Genomic DNA, 21,682 nt, shown 5'->3' with positions numbered 1-21,682 from the left:
GTGTACTGTATCCCTGCGTTTCAAGTTAAACACTGCTCTGTATTCTCTATTCGAGTAAAATAACTCACATCTATGTCTCTGCCTGATGTTCAGGCCATCACAGCCAGCTGAGCCAGCAGCACATTTTACCTCCAGGACACTTCCAGGTAAGGCGCATGCTGGTCGCTGATGACATCCAGGATGACTTCGACTGGGACTCCATCGTGTGAACAGGAAGCCGGGAAACGACGGGAGAAGGGAAAAAGTATGAGAGTGGCCCACCAAAAACACTGAAGACAATCCAAAAGAATGGCGTATTTTTTTTTGAGGCGGGGATAGAACTAGAGACAATCAGTCACCAAGTGGACAAAGTTGTAAGGCAACACTGATCAAATCATTTTATGATTAGTTGCCCCTCCCTCACGCAAACGTGGGTGACAAGACTTTAAATGATTGAAACATATTCTGTGAAATGTTTGCTTTTGTTTACGGTTGAAACATTCTGTGAAATGTTTCCTTTTGTTTTCATCCATTCATTACCAAGAGTATTAGGGCCGCACTGGAAAAAAAAAAAAAATCTATACCTGTCCTATAATATTGAAGATTTGCTTTGCTGCCAGCTTGTGGTATCATTGAGGGGAAGTTATAGTGACTGTAGCACTGTCAAATGGAACAGAAGTCCTTTGCCATTCTTTATTTTTTTAATTTATTTTTGAAAACCCAACAGTTCATCTTTTCATATTGACATTCTTAAGATTATCATTTCTTCTAATAATATAGTTTTGCAAAAAATAAAATGAAAAAAAAACAGCTTATTGTATGATAAAAGACAGTTTGTTGTCGTACCTTGACATTTTTTTTCAGGAATGAAAAAAATCTTTCTTTACAATAGGATTTTAACTCCAGAAAATTATTATTTATATATATATATATATATATATATATATATATATATATATATATATATGTGTGTGTGTATCTGTACAGTTGGCCCACCGTGTTACGACATTAATCAGTTCCGCGATTGGGGTCATAAGGCGAATTCGTCATGAAGGGCAATCCAAACCTATGTTAAATAGCTAATAAGTTTAGAACCCCAGGTAAAAAAAAAACCTCAAAATTGTCCATACATATTAAAAATTGGTACCAAAATAGTATCATAAGTACTATGTATGTATAATATACATGTATACAATCAGAAAACACCACTCCACCACAACCACTCATGATAGAACATAGCTTTACCATTCCGCCATTTTGAAACGAGTGTGGCCGACCAATAGCAGACCAGCATCTCCGTGACCAGACGCCAACCAATAGCAGACCAGCACTGTAGTGACGCGTTGCATGGATCCAGTATGACGGGCAGCAGAAAATAAGTGCAATTACCTAAAAACGCCTGCAGATGCAAACAACACAAATACAGCCAAGCCCCTAGGGTCATGACAGTTGTTTTTGTCGCAAAACCAGGAAAATACAATAAAGAGCGGACGAATAAACTCAGTATTCCACATCACAAAATGAAAAATACGTAAGATGGGGACGTTGCAACATGGGGGGCCATTTTTTTTTTTTAATTCATTCTTTAATTTTTTTTTTCTTTCCAGCGTGGCCCCAATGCGTTTTCAATATTTTTCCAGGTGCTACTCCTTTTTTTTCTGAGATCCTGCTTACTCCAGGTAATTTATTTATTCAAAATCAACTCCTTTAGATATTTTTCTTGTTTGCAAATTCTCTGTATACTTGGTATCTATATGAGTACACGTTGTACACCACAGGTGTCAAACTCAAGGCCTGGGGGCCAAATCTGGCCCGCCACGTCATTTTATGTGGCCCGCGAAAGCAAATCATGTAAGTTTCCATTACCCTTGCTAAACTCTGTTCCAAAACTTTAGCTTGTTGTGTATAATGAAAAATAATGTTGAGATTTTTTGGTTTGTTCTGTTACAGTAATGTAAACAATAAATGAACAAACAGACTGCTTTACTTCTGATTTCAAAACAACTAAGCCATCAATTTGCTGTGTACAGTAATAATACTATGAGACCATTTAAAATCGACTTGGTTTCCTCAACTTATCGGCCCAATGAAGGAAGTTCTCGCTACAAACTGGCCTGCGACAAAAAATGAGTTTGACACCTCTGTATGTAGACTGTATGGGTTGGCTGCCATCTAATTGGCAAAATGAGCATTGCAATACATCTCACTACTATGCACCACTATTAGTTTAGTTTTCTGGTGGTTTTTGTTTGTTTGTAACAGTGCACGCTGTCATGTTCTCAGGGTAGTTTGCAGATTTATCATTTCAAGCCATTTATGTGTTGTAAAGTGACTGCCACATTCTACATGGCGCCTGACAACTGCCACATTTGTCATCTTCAAGCAAATCAAATGAAGTGAAATGAGCTCATGAAACACTCAGAAGCATTAAATTCATGTTTTCATTAGGTAGAATTCTTTGTGCTTATTATTTATGACAAAGACACATTAGGTGAAGTCGCGTTTTTTTGCACAAATATAATGTTAAACATCTTGCTGATCAACAAAAAATGCTTTGATTTTGATTACTATTTTTTTCATCAGGCTCTGTAGATGTATTATTTGTTTTTCTCCATCGTGATTTAGTCTGCGTGAAAAGGTGACTATCGAGAGTATACAACTCTGCATTGCTCTAAAGAAATGAAGTATCTGTACGTTTTTGAGTGCAAAATACAAAGCAGAAAATCAAGTGCTCTTCGGAGGGGGGAGAAACAAAATCTGACTTTACTATTATCATTGTTGCCATCGTTGCTGTATTACAGTGACCAGCATTATATAGCGTATGTGTGCATTGTTGTCCTTTTGTGAATAGCATCATGTCTCGCTTCTTTTTTCCCTTAAGAAAAAGAAAGAAAAATGCAAATGGTGAGAGAACCCGGTATTTTTGTTATTTGTCCTTCAAAGAGACACTGTGTGTAAATAAGGTCATCGTATTGTACATATGTGATTTTGGTGTGTCAGAAATACTAATCTGTGTATGCTTCAACGGTTACAAAACTGTTTCAGTGTTTATTAAAATATAATTGACCGTTTTTACTGTCCTAACCTTGCTTCTGCTATTTTTGCTCCGCTTAACTTTTGTACATATTCTCCCGAGACCCAGCCCATTCATTTGTGGACACCGATGTATCTTTTTTGTTTCCGCAAGACAGCAAAGTGAATCGCATCCCACCCAAACCCATGAGACATTGCAGGAAAGGCCAGGATGTCCCTTACCCTACACTCTGGCTTGTACCTAGTATGGCGCTTGAATGAGTCAAAGGATTAAGACCCAAAACAAAGTCACAATGGACACAAATGAATAGATTGAGTCTCAGGAGGATACAACAATTGCTGTGTAGTGTATATAAAAAAAAACAAAAAAATCAAGTCCAATAATGTTAATGCATTATTATATTATAAGGCAGTGGTAGGAAAACTCTTTGACTCGATGGCAGCAAGGGGTTCTGAAATTTGACTAAACGGCTGGACCAGGAGCATTTGGCTGCCGTGTTTTGATAATGCATCTCATAAGAAAAAAAAAAAAAATGTGGGACAGCTAGACCCTAGCCCGGATTCAAAAGCTAAACGGCCGTAATTTGCTCATGCCTGTTCTATGATATAGATGTTAAAGTCCAATCCTTGAGGGCCGCTATCCTGCACGTTTTCGACGCTTCCCTCCCAAACACACCTTGTTCAAATGATAAGGTGATCATTTTCAAGTTCCTGCAGAGTTTGCTAATGAACTAATCATTTGTTTGGGGGAGAAGAAACTGGAAAACACAAAGGACTCCGGCCCTCGCGGAACGGAGCTTGACACGTTACATGGGTGTCGAACTCCAGCCCTCGAGGGCCGGTATCCTGCATGTTTCCGAATCCGCTCTCTCAAACACCTGATTCAAATGATTGGGATCATATTCAAGCTCCTGTAGAGTTTGCTAATGAGCTAACCATTTTAATCAGTTGCGTTAGGAGAGAAAACCAGAAAACATGCAGGATACCGGCCGTCGGGGACTGGAGCTCGACACCTGTGCAAGGCTACGCAAACAGTATTTGTAATTTTGTTGCAGATGCACATGAATTAAATATATGCAGTAACAATATGTATATGAGAAACAAGTTAGATCTTACTGTATTTAACACAGTAGAGCATCGTGAGAGCTCTGCTTTAATGCTTTGCTCTTGCCCGAAGACAAACTTTCCTGTAATTGTAGCCCGACGTTTCGTCCAACAGGTGTCGCCCTCGAGCTAGAGCCGAGCATAGCTTTTGTTTGCCCAGCCCCATAGCATAATACTGTATGTACCCAGCGAACACCCGTGCTTATTCTGTGAAAGTCACACCGTGTTTTAACTATTTATCGCCACTTTTCATGTAGAGGGACTGGGGGGGAGACCCTCATTGTGTGACTGCTGCGTCTCTCTACAGCAAGAAGACTTCTCGCAATCTCTAATTGGCTATACATTACTGTTCAAAAGTATGAGTTTGTTGTTTAAGAAATGTCCTTATTTTCTAAGAAAAGCTTTAATTTTTGAATCCATCACTCAATCAACTGTAGACGTTGTTCATGTGGTTCATTTTTTTTGTTATTGTTGTTTTGTAAGTAGCCTACATTCCAAAGTGACACTCGGTCTTTTTAGCAGTAATTTGTGGATGAAGGTGTGTATAAAACACTACATTAATATTATTATTAGTATTGGCTCAGAGCTGTCCAATTTGCAAAGGCATATGCACTAGTCATTGCACTATCCAATGGAAAATTGATGATGTGCCGCCATCATTTAGTCTCCATATGCAAATTGGTTTGGGGTGAGGGTATCATCATTTTGTTGCAGATTTCCAGGGCTGAGTCCCAAGAGTAAGCAGAGGAAAAGTGAATAGAAGGCTTAAAATCCCAACACAGTGTATGCTTTCAAGCTCACCTTACAGTGTTACTGGTAAAAATAAAATATGATGAGGAAAAAGGTGCGCATACTGACATGCGACTCTGGAAAAGAACACCACAGGCCAGACTTAGCTCCTCCTCAAAATATCAACAAACACATTGAACTCAACACATCCCCAACATACAAATCTAGTTTTGTTTGTAAAGTGAGCTTTGCTTAATTCCATGACACCAGTTACAATTTTTTATTTGGGTTTTGTTGCAACCTTGCGGCATCCTATGACATTACACTGATGAAGGTGAGAAACGTGAAGCCCGCATTCTACAGGTGAGTGCTCGCAGTATCCATATCGATAGAGCCACTTGTTATTCATTCAGAAGAAAATATCTGTGTGTTTGTTATTTTGCAAGATTGGAACCACCTCTAAAGTCAGCCTCCTCCCAACACACACACATACACACACACACACACTGCCCCCTGACAAAAACCCACCCAGTGCATGGCCGGTGCCCACACCCCTCCTCCTCTCAAACCTCACAGTCTCCCTCTTTCTTTTTCTGTCTGCTGTGGACCAGTCTCTCTCCTTGCTCTCCTTCACCAACACACTGCACTTCTCTTATTCCAACTTCAAGGGTCACCATCTGGATCTCAGCATTTTTTTCAATTCTCTTTTTATATTTGGAGTGGGGGGTCCCCGTGGAAAGGCGAATTTTGTGTTTGGCGCCGTTGGGACATCTGGTTGTCGTGCCGTCATCATTAAACCAAGGAACCAGGCTTGATCGCCATGAATGTTCAGGTGCTGCTTCTGTTGGCCTTCTGTGCCTTCACACATGCAAGTGAGTAAACTTGTCTCCTCTCTCTCTCTCTGTCTGTCTGTCTCTCTCTCTCACTCTCTCTCTCACTCTCGTTCACTCCAAAAAAAAAAGAAGAAAGAAACTTGAGTCGCCATCCTGCCATTAGCACGTTGCGTCTACCCTTGCTGCCTCCATGTGCCCACGTTGCCCCTTTGTCTGCTTGACTCATTTTGCCAATCTCATGTGCTACCTAGCGCTTTACAACAGCGGTGCCCTTTTCATCTCCTTACAAGTGGATACTAGTTGGCTTATTAAGGTTTTATGTGTTTCTAAACAAGTCATTAGATGTGAACAATGAAAACAAACTACCATGTTGAGATAATTCACTTTATCTCTTAGCTTTATTATGGCAAAAGTTGCAAAAAAAATGAGCCTGCACTCATTGTTGAAAGCTGGTCATTTGTCATGAGTGAACTAAATACTTTTCAGCATGGTGCAGTTGTGATTAGAACTCCTGCCTCACAGTCCAGGGTTCGAATAACGGCGCGGACCTTCCCAGGAGTTTACATACTCTCCCTTTGCTTACGTGGGTTAATTGAAAACTCTAAATTGTTCATTGGTGCAAATCGAGTTTGAGTGGCTGTTTGTCTACATGTGTCTATGTACCTAAAATTTGACTAGTGATCGTTCCTGGGTCTGAGCCATCACCCTAAGCCGGCTGGTCTAGGCTTCAGTTCACCTGCAGTCATAAAGAAATGAAGAAATTAATGTTGCACTGAGAACTTTTTTCTTTATTTTTCTATGTACATTTTTCATTTAAAATATCTTTGTCAGTTCACCAAAAAGACATTTATAATAATCAGGCAATAAAGAGAGAAAAGGCACTCAGTTTCTATTTTTCTCGAGTGGGATCGAGAGAGAGAAGGAGTGTAGCGTTTGTCCACTGCGCATTCGTTCTTCCACGCTACTTCTAACACCCCCCATTTTCTATGATACAGAGGCATCTGATTACATGTAGAATTGGCATACAGTATACTTGTTTATGTGTTAATATTAGCAAGAGTCCTTTATCAATCTTCACATTCTCTGGTCGTGCGTGTGAGCCCAGGGGTCCTGATGTCACCTGCCAGGGGCTCCGTCGTCAATGTCTCCTTATCAACTGTTCGCACTCTGCAGTCGAGTCGTCCTCTTGTAGCCGCACCCAAGCTGAAAACACTCATTTATGCTGCAAATATATATTATCACGGCAAATGTATAATAACTACTCAAAATGATTCCTACAATCTCAAAGCTAATGTGAGACATAACCATTGTTTCTTTCCAACTAGCAAGATTGCAGAAGAGAGAAAAAGAGCTGGAGAGTGAGGGATGTTAAGGAGAAGATCATGCGGCCTCACTTCTTTGAAGTCCCTCTATTAATAGAAGATCCTATACAGTACATATAGACATACTGTGTGTACTGTATGTTTGGGTATGGAGGGAGCGCATACACTGCCTGATGCTCCGAAATGGAACACACCTCTGTTAATCTCTTGGCATTCTTTTGCCTGGGGGAGGGGGGGGGCAGTAAGTTGTCTATCTACCTGTCTGTCTGTCTGCCCGCCTGCCTGCCTGTCTTTCAGTGTGTCTTGGAGATATTGTTGGTTTCCCTCAGAGTGGATGGAAACAAAGAAAGTAACTCATCTATGCTCTTCAACATTTTAAACTGCTGTGCCAGTGTATCCCATAAAAGCCCACCGCCTCCCCCTCCTCCGGTCTCCTTCTTAATGGGTTTTGTCTGCCTCTGTGGGCTAATAACATGGTCGTCACATCTGGCTGCTGAAGGGAGAGGTCAGCGGCCCCTTTGGTCATTGGCCTGCTTTTAGAAATGAGTCAAATGTGGTGCTCATACTCCAAATATGAGGCCGGCACCAAGGCTCATTGGGGGTGGACGGGGTTACATACTTTTCGTTTTTGGCTTTTAATCAGTTATTTGAACTGTTCCTCTTACATAGCAAAAATAAATATAATAAAAATGTTATATAATCCAAACAAGCTCAGCATCATTTTTAAAATAGCGCTGAATATTCTAAAAGTGGGCTACACCGCATTTTAAAACCAACGTTAAATGTGAAAAGTGCCACACTCCAAGATTAAAACTATTAAATTAAACCATTAAAACTGCTAAGTGTCTTTACTGCTCTGATAGCATGTGGTGTACCCGCACTGACGACAGCATGCTACATCGATAACAAGCTAACTAGTGTCAAGCTTGACCCGTGAGTGCTAACTGGTGCCATTGGGCATATGAACTGATGGAAAATGTAAAAAAAAAACAAAAAGAAATTTTGTAGTCAATGAAGATGAAAAATAAGAAGCTATGCTAACGATGGTGTGGTAACTATGTAACGCAAACTCATCTTTTGTATTGTAAGGAATAGTGCAGCTCTTTTTCAAGCAAATGAGGGAGGACTATTCCTAACACTTTCTGTCAGAAGATAATCATTTGGGATAATAAGAAATGAGACATTCAATAAATGGGGCCTTGCCCAATTCCATTGGCTTGGGGCCCAGTTGTCAGTATGTGTGTACACCACTCAACTTGAACTGACAACTGGCCTCGCAACAACTGATGAATCCATCAAGACCAAAGAAGGAGAGTTGAGTAGATTTACACGACTGACCACAGTTTATGTCTCATATTTCTGGTACGTCCTGTACGTGTGCTGCACGGTGAGGCATTGAGCAAGAAAAAAAAGAGCCGCTGACTCAGGAACACATGACTCAACCGGGTGAGCATTGCATGCAACATGCGGGTCGAGAGTTTGGATTAAAAATGGGCTAAGAAGCTTGAATTAAACCTGTTGTTTTTCTTGAAACTTATTTTTTCATCTGACCAGAACTTTTAACATTGTGGCAAGGATAGGACATTTTTTTAAGACCTGCCTTCCTGCTCACTGGATAGACTGCATTGGACCTGATGAAAAGAAAAAAAAGCATTATAAATCAACTTTCAATACATGTCACAGGTTAGTCTAAAACAGAAAAAAATAGTCAAGCAGCAAGTCCTCATTTTAAAGCATTACACTTCACATGGCAAAAACAAAGCCTTTCCTCTGGGTTAGGGTTAGGTGGGCCCACCCCACTATTTGAAAAAGGCTGCTGTAAATGAAGGGTTAGAAGGTCTTCCCAGAGGAATGGAAGCTCCATGTATTGTTCTTTTTTTGCCTCTCTTTCAGGGATGTCAGTACTTATGTATTGGTACCGTCTTTCGGTTTGCTAGACACAAGTTCTTCTACTAGCTGGAGATAATAGACTACAGATGGGAGAGCTCTCGGGAACTTCTTTGTGTTGTCATAACACCAAGGCTGAGAATGTTTCACCCGTAGGCTTGAATCTGATCTGCGGTGCCTGGCACGACATGGTATTCCAACTAACGGCTACTATTTTAAGAGGGGAGCGAAGGTGTGGGGTACACTGAGATAGGCCTGGTGTCTATATCGAGCAGCGCCCTAAAAACTTTCTTGAGAAGGTTTGGCGTGCACGCACACTCCCTCACACGCCTCAGACAACGCTTTGACTTATGAGTGCACATGTACGCATCAGGCAGGGGCCTCAGTGACAGCTGATTGTAATGGATGTAGCCGAGGATACTCCCTCCTCTCATGTTTCTATTAGTATATTGTCTCATCCTCCCTGCGGGTGTCTAACTTAAGGTTTGGTTTTGGTTTGGTTTGGATTGGATAGCTAGCGAAAGACTTTGCACCAGGGTTTTTTTTTTTTTTTGCTGGCTGGAAAAGGGCAAAAAACTTCTACGTGAATGAATGCAACAAGAGATGAGAAGCAAATGAAGGCTTCCGTCCATCAATGTTCCATTCAGGTCCACTATCTGAGCTGGTTTCACGTTGGGAATTTTTTGAAAGAATGGCATAGCAACAATTGAAATCTTTTTTTTTTCCACTCATCATTTCGACAACGTAGTCGTTGTTGATATAGTCTGTTTCTTTTCAATTTTGGAGTGATGTGAGAAAATGAGACTCTAAGTTTCTAAGATGTTGGAAATGAAAGAGGGGTATTCAAGGCTTTTTTAAGGCTTCATTTCATCATCGTCGCCACATATTGTATGTAGAGCAGGCTCGTGATCAAGAAAAGCTTTCCTTAGTCTGCTTTTATGTCTACAAAGACTATTGATCACATTTTGACATGTCTGAGTTAAAATAAACAAAAAACATTTAGTTTTATGCTACCGTAAAAACTGCAACCTGCCATGAATAGTTAAAAATGATGAGTCAAAGCCACCCCCTAAACTGCAAGTCTTTAAATTGCACATATCTCACTTCGTTTAAAACCATAAATTTGACTACAAGCTGCGATTCCAAACTATGATTCTCAAACCGTTTATATCACACCAACCTCATCTTGCATGCCCCTTAAAACTAAATGGCAAACCGATATTTTGATCTCAGTGGCATGCTCCGGAAGAGCGCAAGTAGCTGCACATGCGGTGAAGATGCTCCTCGAGTTCCACTAACAACCCTGGCTAAACTTAGCTCCTCTCCAACATACGAACCTCACATGTTTATTATCATTATTATCCTTTTCACCGAGTCCTAGTTACCAGGGCTTTGGTGGTATTTTGTGCCACCTTCCTGGCTTTTCTGAAAGAGCGAAAATCTCATTATTATGTAAGGTTTTCATCAAATTGCTGGGAGTAGTTTCAAAGAGAACTAAACTGGGTAAGTCAACTTTAAAAATACTTCAAAACGCTTTGCTGGAACCAAGGTTTCTCCACCGTACAGACATTTATTGCAGATGTACGCAGTGTTGCAATGACAGCAAGAGAGAACTACTCCCCCCAAAAAACAAGGGGTCACAAGGTTTGGATCATTTCCAATTAAGAAAAGAGTGCCAGCCATAAAATAATGTTCAATTGCTGCAGGGAAACGGCATCCCAAAGCAGCACTTGTCGGGGAACATTAAAAAAAAAAAAAATCATGCATGCAAAGACCATTTTGACAGAGTTCCATTGCTTGTCTTGGTCCACCACCTAATGGCTGAATGGCTGATGCTACATATTTGTGTGCTTAAAACCACTTACTGATTTCGTACTTTGTGGGCTTTCATTAAAGACACTTAAAGCACTAGGGTTGTATTATATGTGAATATACTGTCGCTACAAACAGTTTATAGTGGCTCAGTTTTAATTGATCAAATTTTATCCAATAGGTGCCAGTCAGGGACAACATTTGCCCAGTCTGCTAATCAAGAAGACCTTATACCCGTTAATGTGCATCTCTAATCTCAAGTTTACTAACGAAATCTTGTTGAACCATCGTCTGTATGAGACTTTAAAGACACTATTACATGCGTATTGTACATATTGTGTATGTGTGACCTAAGTGATTGTTACTATTTGTTGACATTAAATTGTCTTGTTCAAGCATTAGCATTGGTGTTTGAACATTTTTATGAAGACAAACAATGAATAGTACTTATACCCAGTCCTTTCATCTCACGTTCAAGCTTAGTAGGTTAACTTTAAAGTTAGCAGATTATTTCATGATTAGTTGATCATAAAAATAGAAATTTATCTTCGAAGTAAGCAGATTATTTAAAGGTTACATGTTACATGTTACAATGTTAAGTCCTCACCAAAAACACTCCAAGTGTTGCTTACCTTCATTGACTCATTGACTGATTCATTTTGAAGAATTCCTGGCTTTTTCTGTACCCTCAGCACCGCCCTGTCCATGCAGGTAGACCGCCGCTACACTACCTTATTTGAAGAGACAGTCACGTTTTTACTTTTGATTTCCTTCTGGAGTTGAGGAGGAGAAACCAAGTTAGCCAAATAAACAGCAACATTTCTTTTAGTTACAAAATTTGCGTGTCGAAAATGGCGAAAGTGGCCATTTGGGAGCATATAGTCGGACAATCGACATTTGGAGTAAATAATTATTTCGGGGAGAAAAGCGGTGTTATGAGTAGTGGTTTTCTGAGGGTATCAAATTGATAGGAGCAACGGGTACTGTGTGTGATCTCTTGAGACTTCAGTTCATTTCAATGCCAATAAATTGCCTGTTTTTGTCTTCATTCACTCCGCTTCTGACTCCCACGATCGCAACAACGTAAGCTTTTTTTGATGCTGCTTCGCCATGGCGGGTGGCTTTAGAATTACATCATGAAGAGGGGCACGGCAGCCACAGGCGGGTTTCAGTGAACGAGCCATTTTACTTTTTGGTTGGAAATCCAGCCACAGAAAAGTCTCATATTTCAAAAGAAGTTTAATTTGTGGGCCAAAAGTAAGATTCCATCATTTATATGCATATACAGTATTTACAGTAAGTGTGGAAATTGTAAAATACCATGATATGTCGTTTAAAAGAAAAAAGAATGGTAATTATCCAATTATTCAGTGGACTGCTTGATAGGATGGTCAATTGAAAAAAAAGATTCGATAGCAGCAGCCTTATATCCAGAAGGTTACTGTACTTGTACGTGAATAACAAACCTGAACTCAACTCAACTCAACTTCCTCAACCGACCGGAAGGGTCGTATGTCACGCGAGAAGGGGAAATACCTCCCTATAAGTCAAAATGCCAAAATGCCATGTCACGCTCTACAGGGTGTGGCAGAGGAAGTGTGGCAACATGTAGATTACAAGGCATAGGGAGCAGGAGAGACGTATGCGCCATTGATCTCAGCGTCTGTGCATGCCCGCCATTGAGAGGAAATACTACTCAAAGCTAATTGTAGGAACTGAGCACATAATGAGGCGATTGTTAGTGGTGGTAGTGGTCTGGGTGATTACATGTAGTGTAAGGCCAGTTTATCATTGCTTACAGGCATTCCAAACAAACAGTCTGAGGCTCTATTTGAACGGCCCTTTCCTTTTCAGCAGGGGAAAATGTTTTCTTCTATTTTTCCCGCCTGTTGCTAATGAACACAGCTGTCCGGCCGGCACATGACCAGATATAGCTGCACTTCTCGTCAGACAAGATCACCCAATGCACATGTTATTCTGAACCCTGTAAAGAATTTTAAGTTATTTGAAATTCAGGTATTTAAATCTGGGGTGGGTCAAATGCAGCCCTTGAGTACAATAGTTTGCCCGGTCTGAATTAGTCCAAGTCAAAAGGGGTGAACAAGTTCTGCCAACTCATTCAGAGTCTGTGCAGTAAGTAGACCAAGTCAGTTTTTTTTACTGTATTTCCAACTCCATTGAGAAAAAGTCATTTCAGGCCAACACAAATTGAGCCCAATCCGTAATTTTGATGCTGCTGAAATGTACCCTCGTTTATTTGGACGTGGCGCTGTCCAGGCCAAGCTTTCACTTGTGGTCACGAGGATGTTGAACATGGCGGGATGGAGCTTGGATTATTGAGGGGTAATGATCAGGTTGAGCTCAGGCGGCTTCATGGCGCAGACCTTGATGAAAGACACTTGGATAAATGCATGTCTTCAAACAGCTGCAAAACTCGTAATGCAAGATCGCTTTTTGTTTCAAAGCATGGCCATCATATAAGTTTTGACTAGGTTTAGTGAAGTTTCATATGGAATGATAGAGCGCACCTATTCAACTTCATTGTACTTTCCCTACTAACGGAAATAATTTTACTTTAAAATTATGATTATGGCCACCATCGAGACTACTTAAAAATACTAAAATGTAAAAAACAAAGGAGCCCATGTAATGTAATAGTTAATCTGATATTCATGTGTAATAGAACAGGGGTTCAACAACACAGTGCCTTAAGGCACCAGGGAGCTCCCAGTTCTGCAAATAGCTTTCAAGTGATAGAATATTGTGATTTTTAGAAACAATTATACATTATGTCTATCTATCTATCTATCTATCTATCTATCTATCTATCTATCTATCTATCTATCTATCTATCTATCTATCTATCTATCTATCTATCTATCTATCTATCTATCTATCTATCTATCTGTCTATCTGTCTGTCTGTCTGTCTCTCTCTATCTACCGTTCTGGCGATTTAGGTATGCATAATTAATGGTGCCAAGTCCTAATTTATTTTGTTGTTAGTGCCCTCTTTGCAAAATTTGTGAGAGTAGAAGAAGTAGAAGAATCTGGGTAGAAGTAGAAGAAGGCACACTGCCCTGTCTTCGGTGGCTGAGTCCAAGCATACTCATGCATAATGTCTTTTCTTTTGAAGTGAACGGCATTTCTTAACCTGAAAAGATAGAACTGCCAAACGTTACACAAAAAAACATGAAACGTTTTTACACAAGCTGAGAAAATTTGAGGTCATCCCACTGAAAAATGTCAAAATTATTGGCCTACGAAATGGGTTCAAACATTTTGGAACACCCTGTATATTAGTGAATGAATCCAGTCCGATAGGGTCCAACACGAAATTCTACAATGCTCTCAATAATACATACAAAACAAAGTTAAGAGGCTAAATTTGTACCATTAAAAGGAATATTGACCTAATATTAAGGTAGCAATACCGTGGCTGCCGTCTTCTGTTCGCTGAGGTGAACAGAGTAAGAATTTCATGGTATGCTTTTGTGCTATACAAGTGACAATAATTCTCTACAAGCTACAATATATACATGAAATAACTCCCACAAGCAAAGAAGTTACACTAATAAGTTCATAACCTGTATTTCATACATATGCCAAAACCGCCACTTTTCATTGTTTTCAAAGGTATACAAAAGTGTAACTTGCCAAGATCGAGTCTCAGAATTTGTAATATCGCAACTTTATTCTGACGACAATGCTCACTCTTAGATCTCCGCTCTATATCAGATGTAATACACGGATCAGGAAATGGTAGTTGTAGACTGAAATATATAGTTACCGCATGGCAGAAAACTCTTATAATTGTGACTGATTTTCCTGAGATTGCCTCTCTCAGCATAAGTGCAAAATATCCATTTGTGGCCCCGCCCTTGATGCCTCATGTTTGGACTGCAGCGGCTTAACACGGCTTCCCGCGCTCTGTTCACTCATCAATTTGTGCAGCGTGGCTCCCTCCGGAGGAAGTGAGACAGAGGATGTGGCGTGTTAGGGCACAAAGAAAGGCAGGATGGAGGTACTGGTTGAAGATGTGTTCCTTATAACATCACAGGGTGGGGTGCCTGGTTTGTGGTGATGGTCATGCATTGACCCAGCCATGTCACCTCATTAGAATGTGCTCCAAATGTTTTCTGGAGATGCTGATTGATGATGTACTGTATTGGCATCCACTCACGCAGAATTTCATTTCAAAGATGTGCCAGTTCTCAATAAGGTCGAGGTGAGAGGTCGCAGAAGCTAAACCATTGTTTTGCATGAAAATTATGTGACAGCAGGAGCCTGGTTTTTGTTTTACGGTATACTATGGCAGGAAATGGATTTCGGGCTCTTTGAAAGGGCCCACCATCTCACTCCCAGTTAGTTATTGCAGCCCAAAATATCTCCTGATTTCCATGCTGACGTCCCAGCTTTGTAGGGGCATAATGGTAGTGGTGGTGACTGAGAAGGATCTCTTTGGTGTGAGTCAGACTTGTCGGAACACAGGCAGTCATCATGGCAGCTCTAGTCCAACAATGAACACATTCACGCACAAGCTATTAGTTGTCCAAGAGCTAAGGCGGTAAGAGGAGAAGAGTGGCAAGGATCTGCAGCTCTAAAGTAAGCAGCGGTGCTCACGTTACCCAAAAATTTGTGAGGCCTACGGAGACTTGCATGACTTGTGACCAATGTGAGTTAATGCGTCACCCCTGCTGTGCAAAATACCGTCAAATGTAAATACTGTAGTTTTGTCTGGGAAAATGACACATTTGAAACAATAAAAATAATGTTCACGTGGGACGTGACAGGTAATAATTATATCTTTGTTGAGAGTGCTATATGTAGCTAGACAAAATGCTTAGCTGGGGGAAAACTATTGTCATAATTTAGTGTTATGCAGTTGACCAAATAAGGGTTACAAAATTTAATCTGGGGCTCGTGCTGATTTCAAATGGAACGGAAATTGAGTAGTCAATTTACAAAACATAAAAAATGACTCCAAGTCCAAATGCAGCTATTTTACTCATCCCAGTGAAAATGGGGTGTTAAAGTGACTAACTGAAAAAAGTAAAGAAGCAATCACTTAGATTCTTAAAAAAAAAAAAAAAATTGTATCAATAGTTCAAAACGATTCGATGAACGTATTAACTTCTAGGAAACCCGAATTGGCGACTCAGTACTCTACAAATTGCGGAAAATAACTTGTCACAGAGAAAAGCCATCTATATCACAGCTCACAGTAATTGTGTGACATCTGTCCAAATGATTGCTGTCTAGGCCCCACAGTCCTCCCAACAGACCATGATATTTGGCCGACCGCATCGGAAGCAGACTTCTCCCCGAAGGCCACCGAGCTCAACGGAGAGCTCGATGTCATCACTGGTCCGCCGTCAACCCAACCAATGACCGCAGAACAGCAGGACGCCGTGGACGTCACAGTCGCCCCCTCTCCTCAGGTGACGCCTGGTACTGAGGAACCCGCGGTCGAGACCGAATACCCCACTCTGGTTGCTACTGAGCCTGTTCAACCCCTTAACACCGAGCCCCCTTCTGTGGAAAACACACCCACGGAAGGTCCCAAAGAGGCTGAGGTTATCCCTCAGTGGACGGAAGCTGTCAAGGCAGAAACACTGGACGAGGTGGTTGTTGAAGATGATGCAGACGGTGAGCAATGAATAACTGAGGCGACAAATGGGACTTGTGGTATGCACTCCCTACTCAAGTTCAATTATTTTTAACTTTCTAGCTTGCATTCATTGTAGTTTTGAAGAACTGTTTTGACGCTTTTGTTTTTTTGCAATTATTGTGCATTATATGACTTAAGTGTAATACATTTAATCTAAATTAAGACGTAATATTTTCTTGTTATTGTCCTATAATCTAGCAAATGTTTCGGAATGAACACCAGCATATATATATATATATATATATATATATATATATATATATATATATATATATATATATATATATGTATGTATGTGTGTGGTCTCTTGGTACCGAAATGTCAAACCAGGAAGTGAAACAGTACACATTTTCTCTACTTAGACATTTCTACAGTAACATGTTTTAACAACTAAATGAAATGTTGCTAATTATTAGGCCAACTTGGTGCAAAATCTCTCCTCCTCAACCCAAACTGAAAGCGAAACTAAAAATGCGAAAGTATCCTTGGATAAGGTGGGCATGTGTTTACACTTACTGGAGAGGAACGGGGAGGGTGTAGAGACGTTACAAGGGAGTTATTCCTCAAAGTGACGTTACACAGAGACACGCAAATTGATGTCCCTTATTATCTGCTTGGGCGAGGCCGATGCTGAGAGCAAAGAATAAGCAAGGGATGCTTCGAAACGCATAGATGAAGAAAAGTAACACTTAAGAGGTCTTGAGGTTGAGAAATTAATGTTATAACCTTGTTCAAATTTCCTAAAAGTTGAATTTTCATGAACTTGGAAAACGATGTTGTTTTAGATATTACTAAAATGTTGAAAACCACTGTCTTAACTACCACTTTGGCTTCTTTCCAGCAGAAGGCCTGAGTTCAGGCCAGGTTGTCGGCATCGTGATTGGCGCTCTGTTGGCTGTGGTCATCGTCATTGCCATAGTGGTAGCTGTTGTGAGGAGAATGGGGAAATACTCGTGAGTACCTTGCATCGATTTCAAATTCTTGTCTTGTTGGCTGGATATTAGTATTTACCTAAGAGTAGAAAAAAAATACACATTTGGGACCCTTTGCTCACACGTCCCGAGTTGAGGTCAGCAACGCACCATTTCCACTGTACACATGGTGAATGGTGCACCGCTTCCCCCTCCTGAGACGGCAGATGGTGGAGCAGACTTTCCACCGGGCACTCACCAACAAGCCCCACCTCCACTCCTGGCTCCAGAGGTGGGCCCCGGTGACTCACATCCTGCCAAGGGGAAACCAGATCCAATCGTTTTACTCACCCTAAAGGGTCTGTGAGTCTAGTCCCTCACCTAGAACATATTTGTCATGGGAGACTGTACAAGACAACGTAGCTCCTAGTATCAGTGAGACACGCAAACACCTCCGCCATGGTAAGGTGACAGCTCAGGGAGGGGAGATTAGAAGGACAGCACTATCAAATACGAATCGCTTTTGTGCTGCATGATGATGCAATCCTTTGTGTGTGCGTGTGCCTGTTTTGTGTGCGTGGGTGTGTGTACACGTATGTTTGTGTCAATGTGTGCATATCACAGGTCTGCGAGCTGCAAAAAGACAGTGAAAAAAGACAGTGTAATGGCTTCTGTGATGTTTTTTTTGTACTTGTCCAGTTTTCATCTAATCTTTTACAACCTAACCATGGTCCCACACATCCTTTCAAATCCATTTTAGATCCCTGTTATCGTTACAAAAGTGATATGTATGAAAAAGTAAAGATTTTGTCTTTTTATCTAGTCTATTTTCAAAGCTACCTCAACAAACCCTACCTTTATGAACTAATTTTCAGTAGTACCACTAAAATAATGGGTGAGTAGTTATTCTGTTTTAATGCATATTGTACTGCCGCCGCTCTCCCCACAATGTGCTCCAAGAACTCATGTGTATGTAGCTCAACCAAGAATTAAGTTGAGGGGACAATGTGTAAGATTAACGCCATTTTTCATCACGGACAGCGGGATGTGCTGCAAGTACTGCATCTACAATTGTCCGTAGCTGTAACAAACATGGCAGCCTCCGGAAAAATGCCAATCCCATTTAGTATAATTTAATGAGAACTAGATCTATGATTATATTTAAAACATACTGTTGGTCGTTTAGAACACATTCAAGTTTTTGATATATACAATCATTTAATTTATTCATTTTTAATGAAAAATGGTCTAATTCTTACACACTGTCCCTTTAAGAGGTCATTTTGTGACAACTCAGCAGCACAATAATTTGTTTGTGATTTGTTGTTGTTGTTGTTGTTTTTTTAGGCTACTTAACAACATTAGCTTTCCTTCTCAGTCACCTAAATATGGTAACGGTACAAAAAGCAAAAGGCACTTTGTTGAACTAAAAAAGTAAACACATTAATGTTCATTTCTTATAAGTTAATGAGTTGTAATAGGACAAGTGTTTCATAGGTGACGCAAACGTAACCACCAGCCATTTATGAGTGTACTTAAAAATTGATTACTTAATTGATTATTGATTGTCAGTTCCCAACATTATTCTAAAATCCTGTTCTCAAATCCTACTGAGAAAGACAAAAATAAACTAAAAAAATATATATTATTTGTCAATAAAAAAAAAAGCAAACGTACATTGTTGCATGCCCCAATAACTCAACTGCACACTCACCACCACTGACCCTCAGTGTCAACTTACAACTTACAAACCCACCAGCAAGCAGACTCTCTAACTGGTCCTATTAAAGAATTAGCCCATGGAACCTTATTTCTTGAGTGACATTGGTATCCTTCTCTTTCCTTAGTCCCTGAAGAAGAATAAGACGAAGGCGGCCAAGCAGGAGGACTCGTCAAAGTTCTGGAAATTCTGAACTACTGAACTGTGATTTCAAATACAATTGTTATAAATGTATAACAGGAAAAAAAAAGAAAAGAATAATAGTAACATCAGAACATAATGATTCTAAGCAGGACTTTGAACGGTTGCCCAAGCAAAAGATTGGAAGCTAATGTTTGTGAACAGTATGTATGATTTACTGTATACATGTAAGACAACAGAGACATGCCGCTCGTTTACCTCCATGACCCCAGATTCATAATCACAAAGCACAGAGGAATTTTACAGTAAGACATGATCTGGTTTCAGTGCTTTAGTAATATTCTGATTAGATTAGGATTTTTTTTTTTTTTCCCTAGGATGGTGAAACTTTCCATTAAGGTTGTCATTAATTTGTCAAAAGAGTTGGTCAAAAGGCCCACCACATCAATTTGCATTCTTGGTTAGGGGCAACACTTCTCTTCATGATTTACACCGTGCACAGAGAAATGCATATGTTCCGCAAAAAATGAAAAATATTATGGAGCATGGAGTATGTGCTTTGATGTTTATTCGTTAGCAGGCTACTTCCTGGGTCAAGAAGCGTGACGTAAAATTAGAATTTGGCAAAACACACTCTACCCATGTACATTCTCAGCTGATGGGAATATTTCCATTTTTATTTACACAGCAGAAAGAGAAAATTAATGTTTTTGACAAAAACATTTTCCATCATGACTCGAATAGCAGAAAGGCTTTAAATCATTATGTTGTGATATATTTGTTTTTGTTTTTTAGCTTGTGGGTCTATTCCTGTTTCAAGAAGACTGACAGCCAAAGCAGGCCTTCAAATGGCGGGACAGCAATTTTTTTTTTTGTGACCCAGATGTCATAAAGAGAAAAATAACATTTGGGCATCTTCCCATTCAGAAAATAATGATCTAAGGCGGGCGGCACATTAGTGGACTGGTGAGCACATCTGCTTCCAGTTCCAGCCTTCCTTTGTGGAGTTTCCATGTACTCCCCATGCCTGCATGGGTTCTCTCCAGGTACTCCGGTTTCCTCCCACATTCCAAAAACATGCATGGTAGATTTATTGAGCACTCGAAATTCTCCTTAAGTATGACTGTGAGTATGAATGGTGTTACAAATGGCAAAAGAGAAAATATGGTTCTCTTAACTTAAATGAAAATATTGAGAGAAAGCCCATTTGGTTATTTGTCCAATGCAAGACCATCTGAATAGATGGAATCAGCAATGCGTAATTTTTTTGGAGAATGCTTTTTCTATTCAAACTTAAACAGCAGAAAAAAATAAATACAATTTAAAAATACAACTATCCACATTCTGACAGACATGCACAAAATTTTGCTTTTTAATCTGGATTTGTGGAAAACCTTTTTAGTGCTGAATCTTATTAGCCAACAAACCAAACAGAAAAATATTTTCAAATGAGACGATTACCCGTTGCGTGAAGCCAGCAGGAAAGAGAAATGTGGTGAGTTAGTAACGATGGTTTCAAATCGGACACGGTATGTCGGGACACTTATGTAGCACTAGCATAACGTAGCGTTAGAAACGAGGAGGGGCATGGCACATCCAGACCCGTTGGCAAGCATTTCCTCATTTAGCCACGGTTACTGACCTTTTGGTGGCCTACTATATGAAGCCTAATTTTCAGAAGTGGCATGGAGTGGGCCAGAGAGTGGGTTGTAATATAAATAAAGATATAGCAACAGCGGCTTGACATTCTGCCGCCTCTAACACCCACATCCAAAAACCCCTGATACATATCTGTGACATTTAGCAGAAGGGTTTGCGCCACTGACACCGGTTGATCAGAACCGTGTTACAGTGCGTTATCAATGTGAACCGACTGCACCTTTTCAATTGACACCTCTTCTTGAAAAGAAATAGCTCTACTGTTGAAGTCTCACACATATCCGCCGCTGTTGGTAATAGCCGATAAGCAGTATGGCCATTGAGTCTTCAAAATGAGGTGAAGTGCTTTGTTCTATTCTAAATGCATAAAAGGGTGTACAAATAATTAAGTCTTCGCTTGGCTTTCCTCGCTTTACAAAATTGACTTTCCCTGCTTTACAAAACTTGCATAATGAGCACTGAATGAGTGAGGTCATCTTTAATGAATAGACTTTAAGACACTGCAAGTGTTTGCAACGACATGTTTTCATTTTCCTTCATCCTGTTTTGCCGTTTTTACCAACAGGTCCCTAATGTGTGCTGTTTGATTGGTTTGAAGCCTTTTATTTAATTTCTTTGGTTCATACTGTTTCAATAAAAAAATTTAAAAAAAAAACACTACTGTGTGCAATGAGTGGCCTTTGTGTGTTTGATTTGATTAGCTTTTTCAAACGCTCGTCCTCTGAACGAATATGTTATCCTGACAACTCCAAAAGCCAGCACATTGGACAGTTATTCCCAACTACTATGCTGTGGAATATTAAAGTACCATGAGTGATCATCTCCTGTGCCACTGGGAATTATACCATTTTACTTATTTGTTCCAAAAACTACTATTACAAA

General features: G+C 40.1%; 2 protein-coding genes across 6 annotated transcripts in view; both read left to right on the top strand.

The window, feature by feature from the left end:
• The window catches only part of LOC148427558 (forkhead box protein J3-like), a 68,652-nt gene extending 65,602 nt beyond the window's left edge, over positions 1-3,050 (top strand). For 2 of the 3 annotated variants that reach the window (XM_088408814.1, XM_088408812.1), the window contains one exon: positions 94-3,050. In XM_088408814.1, coding sequence (XP_088264940.1) covers positions 94-209 — 116 coding nt within the window. In that variant the 3' untranslated portion in view covers positions 210-3,050. The remainder of the gene's footprint in view (positions 1-93) is intronic. The other variant, XM_088408813.1, reaches the window with a different exon arrangement.
• A 2,345-nt stretch (positions 3,051-5,395) lies between these two features.
• On the top strand, positions 5,396-20,491 carry pdpn (podoplanin). Of its 3 annotated transcripts, XM_088408688.1 has the most exons (5): positions 5,396-5,717; positions 15,961-16,347; positions 17,214-17,322; positions 17,905-17,941; positions 19,128-20,491. In XM_088408688.1, the coding sequence occupies exons 1-5, from the start codon at positions 5,666-5,668 to the stop codon at positions 19,191-19,193; spliced, it is 651 nt and encodes a 216-aa protein (XP_088264814.1). In that variant the 5' UTR covers positions 5,396-5,665; the 3' UTR covers positions 19,194-20,491. The 3 variants fall into 3 exon arrangements, with proteins under 3 accessions (XP_088264814.1, XP_088264812.1, XP_088264811.1); XM_088408686.1 differs by lacking the exon at positions 17,905-17,941; XM_088408685.1 differs by lacking the exon at positions 17,905-17,941 and having other exon boundaries at positions 17,211-17,322.
• The last annotated feature ends 1,191 nt before the right edge of the window (positions 20,492-21,682 follow it).

This window comes from Hippichthys cyanospilos, chromosome 2 (genome assembly GCF_059441005.1).
Source record: "Hippichthys cyanospilos isolate Australia breed blue-spotted pipefish chromosome 2, RoL_Hcya_1.0, whole genome shotgun sequence".
NCBI classification, from domain to species: domain Eukaryota; kingdom Metazoa; phylum Chordata; class Actinopteri; order Syngnathiformes; family Syngnathidae; genus Hippichthys; species Hippichthys cyanospilos.
This window is presented reverse-complemented; position numbering and strand designations above follow the sequence as displayed.

Excerpts from the sequence above, each read along its gene's own strand:
- pdpn (XM_088408688.1), top strand. The coding sequence starts at position 5,666 with ATGAATGTTCAGGTGCTGCTTCTGTTGGCCTTCTGTGCCTTCACACAT. Across the intron at positions 5,718-15,960 it reads CTGTGCCTTCACACATGCAA|GCCCCACAGTCCTCCCAACA; the intron begins GTGAGTAAACTT and ends ATTGCTGTCTAG. Across the intron at positions 16,348-17,213 it reads TGTTGAAGATGATGCAGACG|AAGGCCTGAGTTCAGGCCAG; the intron begins GTGAGCAATGAA and ends TCTTTCCAGCAG.